The sequence below is a fragment of the Miniopterus natalensis genome, chromosome 11 (genome assembly GCF_054644295.1).
Source record: "Miniopterus natalensis isolate mMinNat1 chromosome 11, mMinNat1.hap1, whole genome shotgun sequence".
NCBI lineage: Eukaryota > Metazoa > Chordata > Mammalia > Chiroptera > Miniopteridae > Miniopterus > Miniopterus natalensis.
In genome coordinates this window covers 24300797-24320643 of record NC_142091.1, presented here as the reverse complement: position 1 = coordinate 24320643, position 19847 = coordinate 24300797, and the positions used below count along the sequence as shown (strand labels likewise).

General features: G+C 36.2%; 1 protein-coding gene across 1 annotated transcript in view; it reads right to left on the bottom strand.

Moving 5' to 3' along the window:
• Nucleotides 1–19348, bottom strand: part of SESN3 (sestrin 3) — a 59416-nt gene extending 40068 nt beyond the window's left edge. The window contains exon 1 of the mRNA XM_016206773.2: nucleotides 19009–19348. Coding sequence (XP_016062259.2) covers nucleotides 19009–19086 — 78 coding nt within the window. The 5' untranslated portion in view covers nucleotides 19087–19348. The remainder of the gene's footprint in view (nucleotides 1–19008) is intronic.
• Nucleotides 19349–19847: the final 499 nt, after the last annotated feature.

Below are 19847 nucleotides of genomic sequence, written 5' to 3'. Positions count from 1 at the left end.
AGTTCATATGACAAGGTACATTTCCACGTCAATAAAACTAGTCCAGTGATAGTTTTGAGAGGGCTTAAAGACTAATCCAATGGTGACTTTAGTTATGATCAAGAGCAGAAGTGAACTTACCAAAGTTGTCACTCGTATCCATAATGTGAGTGAAATTATTTTACATAACAGTTTGAATAGACATATGTGATTACTTAATCAGCAGGATTTAGTTGGCAAATATTTTGAAATACTTTTAACACACCAACAGACTTCTACATTCCCGATAGCCAATAATTTCTTTTGTATTTTATTAATGTCAATATTATGTGCTGCCTTGACATCTGATAACGTAGGGAGAATCTCAAAATATCTAACTGTAAGTTTCCTCCCCACTCTGCTCATGCAGAGAAGGCCCCTTGGCCTTCTCATTAGAAGGACCAGGAAAAATTCCTGTTTATCCTCAAGGAGCAGCTTTCAGTTCCCTACCAGCTCATGAAACTATTCAAACAAGCCAATACAGCTTCTCACAGGAACCATGGGATACCTCACCCTTTTGATACTAGATAGTCTCCCTCCCACAGTCCCCAGCTGATCACTCCTGAGTGCAGCCTCAATATAGCCCTGCTTTTTTTCTTTTCCTGTGAGTCTATGTAACTAATAAACTGTTGATGTTATCTGTCCAATATTGGGTGTTGTGTTTGATCATCCCCATGGCCCAAAGCTGGAAATACCTCCCTCACCAATGGGGTGAACAGGAGGCTCTGAGAATATTATGACTTAATACCTGGAAAGCTCTTAAAACAGTGGTATATAACTTACTACATAGGTATTTGCTATTATTAGAATTATGCAACAGTGAGTTCATAAAGTACAATGTAAGTAGTAAAAATGTTTAAACATTATCTAACAAGTTAAAGATTTATACCATAGATTAGATTTAGAAAACTATTAGTTAGCTCATTAGTAGTCTCTTAATTTAATATTTTGCTCAACAAATGATGCTGACAATTTAAAATGGACAACAAATTTGGAAAAGAGAGCTACTTAAGTGAGAAATACACATTTACAAAACAACTGGTATCTATAATGAGTATCTATAATGTAGAAAGTCATCAAGATCACTCTGCCTTAAAAACAAAAACAAGTATTTAATATTTAATACTTAACTACCCTTCTTTTCTATATAGTAGCATATTTGGATGATTGAAATTTTATCATGCCTTCACAGTTGTTAAAGACAAATAAGAATCTATGAATACCTACAAAAAGGCAAAAGGGTATATGTTTTCCATTTTCACCTCCCTTCATAATTATTTAGAAAATAAGTTTTCTCTCCAACCACACAGTAAACTTTCTAAAACCCAGGCCATATTCAGTATACTTTTTTATTGTTCAAAAACTCTAGAAAGTAGCACTGGTTAGGTGGCTCAACTGGTTGGAGCATTGCCCCATACACTGAAAGGTCACGGGTCTGATTTCCTGTCAGGGCACATACCCAGGTTGTGGGTTCAATCCCTGGTAGGGGCACATATGAGAGGCAACCAATTGATGTTGATGTTTCTCTCTCTCTCTCTCTCTTTCTCTCCCCCCCCAAAAAAAAATCAATAAAAATAAACATATCCTCGAGTGAGTATTAAAAGAAAAACCTAGAAAGTAAATATTTACTGTAAAATTAAATTATTTCATAAAATAACCATCTTGTCCTATCTGCAGGTTCTAACTGAAAACATCTCTAGATTAACATACAATGTTCATGTTAAAAATCTGATAAACTCCTTAAATTTATACAGTAAGTCTTATCTACTGTACAGTATTAGAGGAAAAAAAAATTGTAGCTATCTTTTAAATTCAAAATTAAAGAGAAAAAAGTAATTTTCTGATTAAATATTATTAAGTACCTCTGGTTCCTAAAAAGAAACCCTGGAATGACTGATAAAACATAAAGGAATATGCTACAGAGAGAGCTATACTAGCTATACTATCTTCATTCATTTCCAGATGGTATATATCTATATCTACACATCTGAGTTATTAGCCACCTACAAAGACATTATTATTCCCTTGGCAATTTACCCACAGCTTCTATGTATAGCTATTAAATCTATGAACCTTTGTTTTTATCTCAATGTCTCTTTAATTTACTCTCATTTAATTCCATCTCATTTGGAATTTGCGCTGTACACTATCCTTCACTTAAATTATTTGTTCTACTTTATTATTTCAAAACAGAACTAGCTCTTGAATTTTTATAAAACACATGTTTATTATTAAAAGAAAGGACAATGAACAGAAGTAGATGGTGAAAGTAATTTCTAGAAGTTCCACTATCCAGAAATTAATACTATTCATTCTGGAGCCCATCCTTCTGTATATATCTTTTTACTTTTTTAAAAATGAAAAACTTCACACCTTTAGGGGAAAAAAAACCTATCAGGGGCCTCTGTTCTCTTCAATGCATAGATCTACATCCTAAGAGTTATCCAGTACTCCACTGTATTTATGTCATATTATTCATTTAACCAATTCCCTCCTTAACACTAACCTCAGAGTATTAAGCATTTACTGATACTTTAAAGGTGAGAGATGATTCAGCTGGAAATTAACCCTATAAGGCTTAGAGAGATAAGGCTTAGTCAAGGAGGAAATAAATATAGAAAAGAACAAAAGAAGATTACAAAGGATAATGTGTTATTTTAGCTCTCAATATACAGCCCTGGCACTGACCTTAACTGAAGGCTTGGTGGCCCAGCAGTGAGAAGCAATGGGCTTTGCTCGCAAGTGGGTGTGGCTGCAATAGGGAGTAAGGGAGGCAGGTTGCCAGCAATCTTTTAAGTTATCCTTAGACCCTAAATTGTACGTACCAGGTAGGGAAAAAAAATGGCATAAACTGTAAAGTCTTGTTTTTAATCTTGTCATTGCTTCCAGTGTTCCAGAGATAATTGTTTAAATATAATCAAGAATGACCCATCATTTCGTCAGTATTTTTATTCTTTATGGGAATAAAATTACAACTGGAGCTAAGCAACCTGTTTTTCTTAGGCATGGGCCCCAATTTTAAGTTTATATCTGAGCTTCTCAAGTTTTCCATTCATCTGAAGATATTACCACTCACTCATTAAGGGAAGGAATTAAGGGAAGGGTTGTAGAGCATTCTGAAATACTCGGATAAAAAGTGCTATGTTAAAAACACACACGGCCCTATATTCTGCTAGCTTAATTGGTCATGCCAAAACTGACAGAAAATATTTTTATACCTTACTTTTGCCATACTGCTATTTTAGACCATGAAAATGCTTTTTAAAATTTCCTTTTTTATGAGTCTCAAAGTCAAAAGCTGACTGCCCATTGCCATGGAGACAGTTCTATTTAAGGTACTGTATTAGTTCTCTCCTCACAGGACAGAAAAGCGGTCAATGGAAAAGCATCACTGTCCACAGTTTAGAATTAAGTAACTGCATAAGCTTCTGGGGCAGCTGGCACATAAGGGAATCTGAAAGTGGGGTTCAGGGCATAATTTAATCCAGTCCATTACTCTTCATGAGTAAGATCAACACAGGTTAAAATTTAATATTAAGCTAGAGGCAAGAGGAGGAAAATTTCCATTACCTCAAAATTAGATGCAACCAAATAGTAAAATAAAATTCCTTATATTCAGTATCCTAGATAGGACTACAACTAAAACAATCTCTCCTTTTCAAAGAGCAATTTATCCCTTTGATTTATCTAAGGCCCATGTATAACATACATTCCTTAGGTTTGTTCTGTTTTAATTTTTCAGGCTTCCTGATGTGCCTTTCTGACAATCCATTTGTAACTGTAACCGAAGAGTAAGCTACCAGTTTACAGGTGAGAAAGAATATCCATAATTTACATGCATATTTAATCTTTTCTAAGATTATCTAAGAGGCTCAAAATGATTTTTTTAAAATGTATCAATATTAAACCTATCTTTAGGACAAACATGATCATTTCTTCTATTTAAGAAAAAAAAGTCCTTGAGAGGTAAAAATTGCTAGTTAGATAGTCACTGGGATGTACAGTACAGCATAGGGAATATAGTCAATAATACTGTAATAATGTGTATGATGTCAGATGGGCGTTAATCTATTGGGGTGAGCACCTTGTATGGTATATAAATGGCTTATCGCTATGTCATACATCTGAAAATAATATTATATTCTATGTCAACCATAATTAAAACATAATTTTTTTTAAAATGGAAAAAATATGGAAACAACCAAAAAAAAGTCCAAGACAATTTTCTTCACCATGAAAACTTAAAACATCAATCTTCCTTGAAGTAAAAATAACCTAAGATGGTAAGACCCATCAGAATCTACCACTGTTAACACTAAAACACTTATTTTTATGCTAACAAGCAATTCCAACAGAAATTTTCACTTGATTTTAGTCAATAAGCTTTCAAAGCCCAACTCTTTTTTCCCCTTAAGCTAAAGTTTAGAATCTAGCAACAATAAAATAAGACATTATATTTTTCTTAAGGTTAGAGCATATTATACCTGAAGGTCCCAATTTATAATTTTTTTTTAAAACAGGCTAGAGGAATCTTGAATGTCTGATTCTAGAGCTGGTACTGCCATTATTATTTATAAAGAGTAGGGACTTAGTATTGATTTAATTTGAAACAATTTCCTCTTTTCACCATATTTCTCAAAAAACTGACAGTGCATACTGAAAATAAAATGGATATATACAATTCTGACTTGTAGAAGCATTTGGCTACCAATCCTAGAGCAGTGCTTCTCAGTCCTTACAGTGTGCATCAGGATCACTTGAGAGCTTGTTAAAATAAGGATTGATGGGCCCCACCTCCAGAATTTCTGATTTAGCAGGTCTGGGGCAGGCCCAAAATTCTGCATTTCTAACAAACACCCAGGCTGTGCTGATGCTGCTGGTTCATGGACCACACTTCAAGAACCACTGTCCTAGACATTAAACAAGCTTATTAGTCCACAGAATTGTTATTCCTTGTTAATAAATTACTTCAATCTTTCCCACAACGAACCATTTTCAATTAAACAATAACTCCAGTCTCTGGGGGAACAGTCAATTTGGAAAGGATATTAATTCAATCAAAACCAAGTTAATTCCTAAAAACTGCTATCCAGTGGTTGGATAACTGCTGTGAGTTACAATGACATTCAGGAAAATAACCCCCTGACCAGCAGTAAGTGCCTTGTATCCCCTGTGAATTCAATTGGCTTTGAAAAGCAAGTATCTACTATAAAATTTTAAGGAGGAACTTAGTACTTGAATGTAAATTTTTTTCAGAAATAACTATGAAGCAATTATGCATTACATGTGTTCCAGAAAAGGTATGTATTAAGTTTCTGTGAATCCAATCTAACTTTCCAACTGACTTACATCTTTATTTAGAAATCCCTTATCTTAAATTGATTTATCTACAGCTGACAGCAGAGTTATCTTGAACTGATTGATTTACAACCATCGGAAACATCATATTACATTTTAGTTTTCAAGTGCTCTACAACTCACCAAATAGTTAATTATCCATAAACACTAACATGCATTAAAATGACTATAAAGATAGAATAAAAGGAAATGGCTTTGCATAATAACAAGGCACTCCTCTTTTAGGGTCATGAAATGCGTATCTGCCACTGAAAACGTGATGGAGGAGTACTAGAGGACAAATTACTTTGTTTTTATGACATCAGAGTACATTTCATGAAATGGTAACACAGTCTTAAGAAAAGCTAAAATTACCAATGGACGCTGCCACAAGAGTTTTGTTCAAATGTTAGTGGCACTAACATTAAGGAAGTAATGTCCTGTAGCACACTGGAGGCAGGATCCTAAGTTAATTTCTTACTCAGTATTTTTAAAAATCCAATTGTTACTATAAATATCTGTAGGTAGAGTTATCATAAAGGTAATCATTAATGATCCATTCTTTCCATTTGCCACTGTAACAAATACATTCTTTACAATAGCTTTAATAAAGTCCAATACTAAAGGACACAAGAGGAAAACACACTGATGTCATGTACTACCTTCAAAAGTTTAGTATCAATGAAAAGATATTTTTTATTAAGGGCTGCTTATACACCATGGGAATTTGACTTTTAAAACCTAGTGCATCAGATTAGTGATTACTTCATAAAAGAAGGCAAGAATGACCATCCCTATCAATGAATGGCTTATGTACTCTTAATTCACCCATATATAATCATAATATACAATCATAACGAGTTGGTCAAAAGAACTCCCACCAGATCTAGTTTGAACCACACACTATGAAAATGCATAGTTGTCAATCTTCATTTCAATGACAATTCTGATTGACTGAACAGGGCTTGAATCTTGCACATTGCACTGGCTGTGTCACTGCTCTGGGTGTCATTTGATCTCAACCATGGAAACATCATAATACAGATGCTTTTACAAATGTGTAACCCAGATAAATGGGTCCATATTATATGTACCGATTAAGTGCTCAGTGTGAAGTTTTAAAGCTCATCTCCATAAATATTTTGAATAACTAATGATTTCCCATTTTGAAATTACTGACAGCCACTACTTCTGCTCATTAGAGGTGTCTGTTTCCACTGAATTACCTCCCCTCCCCTCATGCACACTACCCAGCACCAACATTCATGTATCTCTGCCTTCAGGTATGTCCTACCCTTGATAGCTCCTTGTTTCACTTATTATATGACACATTTCTTGAGTGCCACTACATTAATGTTGGTTGAAGAAGTTAGTTATGGAATTAGGCCTTTAATGGAATAGGACAATGGGTTCAACATTTAAACTTATTTACTGTAGAAAAATGACTATGCCTGTTGCACTGCCTATCTGTTGTCACAAAGAATGTCTACAGAACTACCATCTATTATCTTCACTGGAGACTTCAAAGGCAGTATGAAAAACAGCGTTCTGAAACCCTACATGGGGACTCTAACCAGTACAAAATATATTCAGATTCTTGAGTGATTAATTTTGCACTATGACATATCAATCCAAACATTCATATAAATTAGGTTTTGGAAAACAGTCAAAATGTAACTTTAATTAAGATCTAAGGCTCAGTAATACTTTAATGGCACATCTACTGAAACCAAACAAGGTGTGACAACTTCAAAAGACGTAAAAAGCATTGTTTCTGGTGCTAAATGACCTGACATATGTGCTTTCAAGTATATTCAGTATCTACAGATTTTTAAAGTTTTACTTTGGATCCATCTAAGTTATATGGTATTTATCCAGGTACTATGTAGACAGGTCATTCTAATTAAATGTTTTTACATATGACAGTGTTTATTATATATATAGTTGGCTTTTGATTAATTTTGCACACGAATAAAAGTAGAATTAGAATGATACGGAAAATCTTTTTAATAGGTACTATTACTACCTATATTTTAATAATGAGCAAAACACAATTCAGAAAGGTCATGTAACCTAGGCCTCTGATGCCAAACTCATTGCACTTTCTTCTATACCAGGAGGTCAGCAAACCACAGACTGCTGTCCAAATCCAGCCCACTGCCTCTTTTTGTACTGCCTGGGAGCTAAGAATGGGTTTTATATTTTTAAGTGACTGGGGGAAAAATCAGAAGAATGTTCATGAAAATTATATAAAATTAAAATTTCAATGTCCATAAAGTTTTATTGGAACAAAGTGACATCCTTTCTTTAATGAACTGGCTATGGCTGATTTCATGATACAAAGGCAAACGTGAATAGGTGTCACAGAGACAACTACTTATGCCATACTTCAGGACTGCAAGCCTAAAATTATTTACTATCTAGCCCTTTACAGAGAAAGTTTGTCAACCCCTATTCTGTACTCTTTGTCAAGTGAGGGGCATAATCTTGAAAGATCTCTTTGTGAGATCCACATGTATGTTGCAACTCATCACACTGCTTAGGCAAGAACCCTGCTGTCCTCACTCTGTGTTCTTTTAGTGCCTAACAGGTAGGAGCACTTAATGTTTGTTGAATGAATAAATGAATGAAAGATATTCATACAGCGTGTGAGTGGTTGGTTTATAAATGTTTACAGCCTTTACATCTCTTGACTGCTTAAGAATATGAAGGCATTAAAGGATAAGAGTGTTGAGACATAGAATAGGCATAAAATGGCAATCTATATATTTTTACCAAAAAAGGAAGAGAACTGTTTCTACATACTCATTTACCAAAACATGTATTTTCCTTTGTTTTTAAGGGCACTAAATACTAAATAGGTCCCTTGCATAATCACAAGAATACTTATAAGTTCATGCTAGTCTTGGGTGTTTAATAATCAAAGTACTTTGCCTAAAGAATATTAGAACCTGTACCTTGTAGTTGTTTTAATAGCTACACAATATAAAACAATGTCTCAAAAGACTAACTGTATAGATCATACTCCATTAAAAAATATAACTACTATACAAATAGGTACTTCATACCCCAAATAAATATTTACTAATTTTAATATATTACACCAAAGTTTCGATAAAAGAATTTTCACATTACTTGGGGTTCAGTGCTAATGTACCTTTAGGTTACGTGATTTTGTTTTGTTTTCATTCTTTTTTAGTAGAATAAATCTGCTGGGCTTGTTTTCCTTTATTAATTTATACTAAAAACCAAGTTATACATGTTAAATTCCTAATTTCAAATAAAAAGAAAACTTCCTGGGGAGTTAAAATTGATTACTTTTCATTTATATTACCTTAAAGACAATGATAGGTAAAAAAAAATATGCCACCTAGCTTAAAGTGCTGGGCCAGAGGCTCAGGGCAAAGTGAACAAATATAAGCCAGCTTGATGATGGCCCTTGGTTATCCCAACACCCTGATTATCACCCAGTTTTCATCCCTTTCTTCATCTGAACTCCTACCTGAATACTGAATGCAACTGCATTAACAGTTTTCCTATTAGGCACAACAATAACCAAACATATTCTCGCAGTGAATATATTAAAATGTTTTTGTCAAAATCATTACCCTTTGCAGTGTTAAGAATAACAAATTAGGAAAGATAGCCTCCAGTGAATCAGTTACTTAGATTTCAGGATGTATTTTCCCCTGGAAACACTACTGTACCTAGTGGTTAGGTTTCCAGGCCAATCAGTAAATGCCTTTTGACTATACCTGTCATATTAATAGTTCTCTGGAACTTATCTTACTGTGTTTCCATGGAAAACTCTCAGGAGTTCTAATTTACAAATAGCAAAACCACATATTCCCACAACATAAACCCTCTGTAAGACTAGAAACTCTTCTAACAGTTGTAGTATTTATTATAGAGGCTGTAAGTAGAGAAGGACCTATGAAAGGATACCAGTCCCAGGGTTCCTTTACTTCCTTTACCACTATTTTTGCCTTAACACAGAAAGCTAAAAATGAATGGCGGATATGAGCATTCATGTTATTTATCTTCATAAATAACTCTTTTTTTACTACAAAAAACTTACTAGAAAGTGAGAGCATTTCTTAAGAGGTCCTATTCAAAAGAAAGCATTTAACTCAAAATGTTTCTGGACAGTCTTATGCCACAGATACTATAGCAACATTGAATGAATCAGTTATTGAACTAATGAATGGTTGGCAAAAGGAGGAAGTCAAAATTTGCTGGGAAATTAGGAAAAGTACATCCTGGAGTTAGGAAGGAATGGCCACATAATTAACAACAGATTTATATAGATAAAAGTTCTAGCTAGAGAGGTCAAACTGTTCAATGAGAACTTCAATTTGTTTCTCAACTGACTTACTAAGATAGAAAATTTTGCATTTCTAATGTAAAAATAAAGTAGAAAATATCTGAATTTGAAATCACTCCTACTAATCTCTCAAATAATCAGGTCCTATTAAATTTCATTTATTTTATATTTTATAAGTCTTCTGCATAAAAGAAAAACATGTATAATGTAAGGCAATACAGTCTTTATACCTGTAAATTGAGCCAGGCTTTGAAACTCAGGTTTCAAAGTCTGCCACTTATTGGTACTGTGACCTTAAGCAAGTAACTTAAGTTCCCTGAGCCCTAGTTTCTTCATCCATAAAATGTAGTAATTCTTCATAGGTTCACAACAATGAATAAATGTGATACACAAGTAGAGCTTAAACACTTAGCACAGTATGTGGCACATCACAGGCAGTAGGGAAGCTACTATTGTTATTGCTATTATAAAATGCATTTCAAAGCTAAGAGTTACAGTCCAGAGAAGTACAATAATATTCCACAAATCTAGCTTTAGTTAGCCATGAGGTCAATCTGACACATCTCTATTATTTGGGAAGACATTTAATTTCTTCAGCTGACTAGCTCCATCTTTGCAATGGAGGAAGGCGTCAAAATAAAATATATATCTAAAAACAAGAACATATACTTCCATTACAAGTAGCTATTAATTAGTAGAGAAAATAAGTCTTACTCAAATATATATTTTATACTTGTTAAGAAACCTCTGGTTCAAGAAATAATATCGCCCTAAATCAGCCATTTTTATACTTGGTCATACTTATTCATATATATGCTTAATACATTCTTTATGAAACATAAAGCTAAATGCGTGCCATTCTAGATTAGAAGCTCTGAGCAGCAAAATACAAGGTATTTCAACCCATCGTTGAATAACGCACAATATTCATGTGTCCCTCAGGAGGCAGTCAATATTCTGGCCCATAGACCAGTGAATGACTCACTTCTGGGTGGATCTAAAAAGTAAAGGCTAGCTAAGGGGTAGTCCAGGCCTACAAACAATTCTCTGGTTCAGTTACCAAGGGAGTGCCTGCTGGCCAAGGATATCACAGCTGGCTTGGGAGACTTCCAAAGTAAAGGATTTGGGGGGTGGGGGTTAGGGGGAGGTGAAAGAGAAAATGGCTTAGACAGACTTCTATGGGGAAATAAACCTTAGGAGATGGCCTACAGAGAATCTTGGAAGTCTGAAGGTATGCCTTTAAACTACTCAGAAACAGCCATCCCTTACAGAACGCTAGCAGATTCCAGGAGGGGGGGCATTTGTCTATATCAAAGCAATGGCCATTTTATATTTCTGAGAAGAACCAACAGCTAAGGACAGTGTCCTGACCCTCTCAGTGGACTAACATTCTTGCTCCCTATCAGAACTCTGTCCAAAACGTGGTATAATATTTAAGTGAAACATTCCCAAGGTCACAAAGATGACAAAATAATCCTGAAAGTGTCCCTTATAAAGAGAACAAAATATGCCTGTAAAGAACAGACATATCAGACAGACATATTTTGGAAAATGAGAAAAGTTTTATTTTATTGGATTATATTATACCCAAAGTAAATATGCTGTTAATATATATAAGTGCAATATACATTTAAATCAGAATCTTATTTTGCTAAAAATAAATTTTCCATTAACCAGATCCAAAATAAGAGGCAACCTTGTAGGGGAATGATATATAAATTGTTAATCTAATTCAATGTGCTAAGTGCAATAACCACAGTATACTTAGGATAGCATGGCGGTCCTGGGAATAGAAGAAGGCAAAGAGTTTGAAGATTAGGAATGGCTTTTTGGAGCTATCACAAGAGTTCTGAAGAGTTTATATGTACCACTCACTGCTATAAGGAACTCTGGCTCAGCAGTTCTCAAATACTTTGTTTTGAAATTCCTTCACACTCTTAAAAAGTATCAAAGACCCCGAAGAGTTTTGGTTATGTATGGGTTATAGCTGTCAATATTTACTGTATTAGAAATTAAAACAGAAAAATTTTTAAATGTGTGAGTCATTTCAAATAATAATCCATTACATATTAATGTCACATATTTTTATAAAATTTTCCAAAACAAAAACAGTAAAGAGTGACATTTGTTTTTACAAATGTTTGTTTAATATTATGTTTGTTGTATTACATTTGTTTAATGTAAGACAGCTGAATTTCATATTTGCTTCTGCATTCAATCTCTTGTGATATGCTTTGACTGAAGAAAATATGGCCTCACACAGATACATAGTTGAAAAACAAAAAAGATAATTGTGAATATTCTTCGATACCACACCAAAACTTGACAAGTAGAACTTCTTAAATGTTAGTTGCAATGTGGAATCTGAAATCCTACCAGTAAATGTAACTTTCTATACTATTTGAATAAAATCCATTTGTCTGTCTCGTGCTTTGAATGGATCTTCTACCATGTAAGATTTTGATAAACATTTTCTCAAAAATGAGGAAAGTGATCCTGAAAATTCAAGAAAACAACAAACTATTTATTTCTTGTGATAAAAATGTTCAGATGGCAAAGATTATGCCCATTGTACTTAACTGATTGGTTCTTAGCTGACAAGAAAGGCCCTGAGTAGCAATGGCTTTATATATTGGTCATTTGGAAGATATTGGTTCATTAAATTATGCAGATCTTCCAAATGTTGACCCATTTTGTTATACAATATCAAAAGAGCATATCCATTAACATCACCCAAGAGAAAGTCTTTAAGAATTGGGAAGCTTTCAGGCTAATGACGGCAGATACACATTTTCCAAAATTCTATTATTTCCTTGAAAGTTTGAATTCTTTCATTGGCAATGAATACTGTCAGTTTTTTCTTTGAATTTTTAGGGTCACATTATTCATTTTTAAGACATTTTTTTCTTTTTATTGAATTTATTGGGGTGACACTGGTTAACAAAATTATACAGGCTTCAGGTGCACAATTCTATCACACATCATCTGTACACTGTATTGTATGTTCACCACTCCAAGTCAAGTCTCTGTCCATCACTATTCATCCTCCCCATACCCCCTCCTTAACCTCCCCCCGGCAATCACCACACTCATGTCTATGTCCATGAGTTTTTTGAAATTTTTAATCAAATATCCAAAGTTTCTCTGACAGGTGTTCTTTTAAATAAAAATGGAGTTACAGTTTGAAAAGTTTTAAATTAACATTCCACAAAATTAACTTTTTTGTATGTGCAGGTCTGTGTGTCTTAAACATATCTGTATACCTACCTCCAAAGTCAGGATACAGCAGTTCCATCACCCCAAAATCCCCTTATGCTGCCCCTTTCTAGTCAAACCTTCACCACCAATCTCTGTCCCTTTAGATTGGTCTTTTCCAGAATGTCACATAAATAGAATCATAAAGGATATAACATCTGGCAACTGGCTTCTTTCAGTGTAACATCTTTGACATTGTATGTGTTGCTTTTTATGGCTAAGTTTCCACTGTACGGATGTACCACAATTTGTTTCACATTCACCCATTGAAGGATATTTGGGTTTCCAGTTGTTGGCAATTTTGAATAAAACTGCTATAAACATTTTATGGATTACATTTTAAAAGTGGTTAGTTTAGCTTGTAACTAAAACAACTGCACAAGTTTTTTTCCCCTAGAGATGATGAGTTTGCTATGCAGTAGAGGTGCTTTATATACTTCTCATTTTGCCACACAGGATATTTCTTTTATTTTTTTTTAAATCCTCACCCAAGGATATTTTTTCCCATTGCTTTTCAGAGAGAGTGGAAGAGGAAAAGAGAGAGAGAGATGGATTGGCTGCCTCCCACACAGGCCCCAACCAGGCCGGGGATGGAGCCTGCAACCGAGGTACATGCCCTTGGCCAGAATCAAACCCAAGGCCCTTCAGTCTGTGAGCTGTTGCTCTAACCACTGCGCAAACCAGCTAGGGTGCCACACAGGATATTTTAAGAAGATGGACACTCAAGGGTCAAGATTTTAAAAATTTAAATTCTTACTGCTTCTTCTAGGACACTCTTAAATGAAACTGGCATTTTTTTCACTGAATATATGGTGGTGAAGAATACAACGATTACCGTTTGGTGCTACTACCTTGACTTACACTAGGGGCCAGCACAGTTTTACCTCCAGTACTTTTGCACACAGTGAAAAAGGCATAAAGTCTTAGTATGATTATAAAAATAGTTTTGACCCCTTGATTCCCAAAGGGTCTTAGACACCCTCAGGATCTGAGGATCATATCTGACAAGTGCTGCTTTATCTCATCAAGGAATTAACCAAACAACTGTAATAGAGATACTTAATATAGCCAGCTATCTCCTCTCCTTTCCCTCCAGTTGATCTGCAATAATGTGTCAAAGAGTAGCTAAAATTCACACTTCCAACCAATATTACCTGGAGAGTTTTAGGCACCTATAGACATTCCCCAAATGCTGAAGCTGGGAGTGGGGATATTCCTTGACAACCTCAACACTGAGGGAGACAAGTGAAATATGGTTTTATTTATTATAGAGGCAGTAATAACAATTAAATGGCCATCTTACTAGTTATATGACAAAGGCCATGCTGCTTGAATTTTCTGATTGTGAGAATCAACTGAGATAATGTGAAAACACTCTAAAAATTGTGATGGTCTAGATAAGCATAACCCCATTCCTTCAAAAGGGAAAAAAAGAAAGGGGTGAAGGGAGGAAAGACCCAGAGACTTTTACTTCCATAACTCTTCTCCCAAATTAAAATAATTAAAAATTCTTTGCTTTACCCTAGATTTGAGCCAACTTCTATTAAACACAATCATCCTTAACTCTTAGTCTTTTCAAACCAAGTACCAATTTCCCTCAACTGTTAGTGTCCAAAAGGCAATTTTATTTTAATTATTGGAAAAACCAAAAAGTACTCATTGGATTACTATTTAAGGGGGAGAGAGGGGAAGTTGAATACAAATACATATATGCAAATTTTAAAATGTTGATCGTTTGAACTAAAGCATAATATCTTTACCTCTCATTTACAGGTAATAAGTAAACAGGACAGAAAAGTGATGACTAACCAAATTACTTAGTATGTATTGAAATATATTCCAACAACAGATAAAGAACTAAGGTATCTGGGAAAGGGGAAAATAAATAGGCTTGCCTTTTTCTTGTATTTATAGTTGTACTTTATGGTTTACAAAGTATTTTCTCACTCGCTACTTCTCTCAAGCTATGCAGCTACCTATAAGGTAAGTAGAAATTATCTACATTTTTATAGAGAAAAGTGGGCTTCAAGGAAATTAACTTACTTGCCCAAAGTTAAAGGACCTATCAAAGATCTATCTGTGAGCACATTTTGTGGACTCCAGAATCACTACACTAGCAGTTATGTTTTAGCAATTTATTTAGTGGTGGGGAAAGTGGGGAGAGCAACAGAATCCCTTTTACAAATGAAATCTTATATTGAATCTGAACTATGAAATACATAAATACAGAAAACAATTATTTTTATGTGTTTTCATGACAAAGTAACAACTACTGATAACAAGTTTGTGTTCTCACAAGTAAAAATTCAACATAAGTAGGTATGTACAGGAATGAATTTTTTATTAAAGGCCAGTGCCTTCATAATCAATGACAATCTTTCTCACCAATATCATATTAACAAAAAATGGTCAAAAATACGTACAAAGGTAGAAGAATGAGGTTTAATTCAAGCCCTGTATAAGAATAATCTTGTAACAAAAAATAACTTTTTGAACACTGTTAAAATTTGATAAAACAGACTTTGGGGTAGCTATATTTTTACATTATAATTTAAAATGTACTTAAAAATTTAATCCAACTCATGCATTTTTGAACACAAGCATTTTAGGGCTCCATAAAAAGCAGTTTGAAAACCATTGCATAATGGATTGTTATCATAAATTCCCCGCTTAATCTGTTTAGTTCATTTAAGATAAAACAAAGTAAAGAACTGCTTTTGACAATCAAAATTATGTACATAAGAAACCTGATTAACAAAGGCAAAATATAGCTACTAATCCATAGTCAAAGTAATTCTGTTCTATTGTCTGAACCATATAAAATTGCTGTTAACTGACAATTTTGACTAGAAAAATGAGGTTCATATGGTTCAAGCCAGTATTTTCCACTTTATTTTCAGTCTCTTCACTTATAAAATCATCAAAAAGTTGTCAAAATAAGTAACTATATAAGCAAAGTGGAAAAATGCAATAACCAACATATACCACTAGGACTACTAAACATATTAAGAATTTTTAAATGTTTAACCCTCTAATTTACAGTGCAGAGTTTTATTCTTTCAACAGTACTAATTGCTTAATAGTTCATTGTAATATACTATTATTTATTGGAAAATGGGTGGACTGACAGTTACCTACCTTTCTTAATGTAGTTTAGCACTCCACTTTAAAATTTATCCAGTTGTCCCTAGAATTTCTTCAAGTAAAATGCATTACACTTCAAAACTCATTAACTTTTCCATAATAAATACAGGCATTTCCTCTTTTATTAGAAACTATATTGAATTATTTCATTGATAAGAGAACAAGTTAGACTTCAGAGGAATTATGGATTTGAGGACAGTTTTGTTTGTTTCCCTCTGTGGTTTACCTCTCCATTCCTTTTACTGACCTAAGGGTACCAAATGTATACTCAATATTTTAAGAATTCTTCTTATTTTTGGAGGACACTGAATCAAAATCATAAAGGCAATTGTAAAAATAAATGTGATTCTCATACAATATAGAATTCAATTTTCAGATACTGGGTTAAACCAAATTATTTCATGCGAATCTAGTTCCTTTTGAAGACCTCCCCAAATTCAACACTTTGCAACAAATGAAGCCACTTAGAGAGAAAAAGGTTTCATGCTACATATAAAGGTGACTTTCCCTCCATCATTAATGAGGATTATAACAGCACAGAGTAATTCACACCGGTGTGCATGAGTTTCATTCTTCCCAATAAAAATTCAAAATGCTATGACTCACTTGGTTAGTACTGAACACATTATTAAGTAAAAAACAGGATAAATTTGGAGAATCACATTTTGAGAGTTACACATGAATTTTACTTAGTTATATACTTTGTATCAAAAAGAAAACCATCTCTATTAGAAATAAGCTCTCATATGCTTTTAGAAAGATGAATTTAAAATGCTAAACACTTGATATTTTTAAAAAACACTTAAGAATACCACTCTTAAAAAGCTACAAAGGTTGCCAAGTCATGTCATAACTGGCTCAAACAATCCCATTTCCATCTAAAGCTATTTCATGCTACTGCATGAATCAATACTAAATACCCTCTTGTAGATACTAAAAACTGGAATATTAGCAGAGGTATGCATAGTAACTATAAAATATGAAAATGGTGAATATCTATCCTCCATATACCCTTTTCTTTTAATAATGGCTAGAAATGAGCATCCTCTTTCTAGGTAAACAGAAATAGTTTCTCAAAAGCTAAGAGAAAGATATAAAGAAATGCTAGCAAAGTATGATGAATCCATAGCCACGGTTCTCTCAAAAAAAAAAAAAAAAAAAAATTTTGAAGCCTAATATCACCTCCAAACATTTTATTAGCTGACCAAATTGCCAGAGTCATTAAAAAATCAAAATCAATATAGCTCTTTTTTCCTTCAGTTGAAAAAAATAATTGTTATTTTAACCAGGCTTGAGTTTAATCAAATGTGTACCAAACAACACTTTTTTTCCCTTTATGTTAAAGCCATAACTTACCACTTTTAAAGTTAGAAAATAATCATCATTTTAAAAAAAGCTTATCTTAGTTCAGATGACATCTGGCCCTGAAGAGAAAGAGTTAACATTCAACTAAGCTGATCTGCACTTCTGATCCATTACATTTCTCACAAGCTGCCCTACAATGAGCTGAACAAGTATCAACTGTAATTTGATCCCAGAGTTTATGGAAAAAAATAACTGCACATACTCAACATGAACATTGAATAAAAATCTGTTTCAATAAAAACATACCCAATAAACACAATTTAAGGCATATTTAACTGTTCGATTAACTTCAAATCTGCAATCCCTTTGCTTTCTTCATGCTCTCCAATAAAACAGGGAGAAAAAAAAGCAGCAGCTCCACTGCAGGGAAAAGAGGCTTGAAAAACAACTTTGATTGGCACTTGGCCTGACCCACAGAGGAAGAAAAACAGTTTTTGGACAAAGAGCGCAAATATTTGAGCTTGCTTACTTACATGCTTTCTTTCTTTCTTTTTTAATGTATAAAGAACAATCCCAACCGAACTGTATTTAGAGAAATTGACTAAAAACGGTGCCCTATTCATCTTAGTCTTTCAGTCCCGAAGCATTTGCACAGCTCAGCAATTTTAATTCATTTGTACTGGACAAACAGAAGCACCTCAACTAATGTTTCCACTTAATGTAATGTAAAAACAGAGTTTGGAAAAGAATAAATTGATTATAATATTATCCAGTGGCCAGTGTTAAAGTCTGATTAAAAGCTTTTCTCGTTCTAAAGCGACATGTTCCCCCCTCCCTCCCCCTTTAACGGAGCGATTAAGCCAAGTAAGCTAAACAATACTGGAGTAAACTTTCTATCAGTCACTCTGGGACGCAATAAGCTGATGGTGCGTCTGATTTTTCTGGACAAACTCGAGCAGGGGAGGGGTTAAAAAGGAATAATTCACGTCCACCTCAGTGCCCCCCCCCCCCATCCCAGCCTGAGGAACTCTAAGGTCGAATTGCATTTCCCATGGGCATAAAGTTCAAGCTGCTTTACCAGTTCCTTTCATGGCTGAGCTATAGATACAAGACGACCATCAAGAGACTGTAAAAAGGGGGTGTTAGGGGGGAGCACGCCAAGGAAGGCAGAAGGGAACCGAGTAAACAAAAACGCCCGCAAGAGATAGCCACGGCGAAGAGGGAGCCAGGTTCCTCAAGACCAGACGAGGCTGTTCTGATTTCACACAGGTCTCCATCAACAGCACCAGGAGCAGGGTCGAACAGGTCCCTCGCTCCCTGCGCCGAGGAGCGGGGCGCTTAGGTGGGATGAGCCGGAACACAGTACACGGCACCCCCGTACCAAAAATAAAAATTAAAAAAATCCCAACCCCTCGGGACTAGTGTCTGACCCGGAGGAGATAAAAAGCAGCAGCAGTCTTCACCCACCCCTCAACCCACGCCCCCCTTTTTCGGCCTCGGCGTTGGGAAGGTGCAGGGTGATCCCTTTGAGCCTCGCTGTAAGAGTGCGCCCCGGGGCCGAGCAGCCCCAGCCCAGGCCGGCAGGAAGCGCCCCTCTCCAGCCGAACCCCAGGCCGAGCCCGTACCTTCCGCAGCACTTTCCGGCAGTTGGTACAGATCAGGTAGTTGGTGGCGGCCGACGGGCTGCTGCCGCCCCGGTTCATCGTGGCTGCCGGCACCTAGAGCGGGCGGCGGGCCGGGACCGGGCTGTCACTGCGGCCGCCCGCGCCGCTGCAGAGCCGGACCGTCCCCGCGCCGCCGGACGCGCTTCAGACTCAGCCTCTCCCGGCGGGATACCGGGCTAGGAGGCGACGAAGCGAGAGTAAGCGGCACTGTCCGAGGCGACCACCGCGGCGGCTGCCGAAGCGACGGCGGAGACGGCGGCGGCTGCTCCTCACCGGCCCGTTGTTCTACCCGCCCCCATCCTCCAGACCCCCGCCCCCGCCTGGCTAGGACGAGCAGCCGCCACCGCTGCCTCCGCCGCCTCCGCCGCCGCAGCGCCTCAGTGCGGCCCCGCCCCCGCCTCCCCACCACCTTCACCACCTCCACGCTCCGGTACCGCCCCCTCCCACCAATCGGACAGCTTCGGCCACGCCCCCAGGGCACTAGACCGCCGCCAATGAGCAACTAGAGCTAGGTTGGGAGCGGCGCCGGCCAATCACGGAGGCCGAGGACGCCTTGAATCTCTGGGCAAGTTAAGTTTATCTCCCAGCCTCTGTACTGAAAAGAGAAGGCGGGCTAGTTAGGTAGTGGGGTGGGAGGGAATATAGTTTGTCCTGCTCCGCCAATAGGAGGAAGGGGGTGTGTCACATGCAAATTACCCCGGGAAGCCCAGCCCGTCCCCGAAGGCAAGCCACGCCCCCCTCTCTAGGTCCCTGCAGAAATGGTGAAAAGAGTGAGATAAATAGCTGGGAGCTAGAGCTCG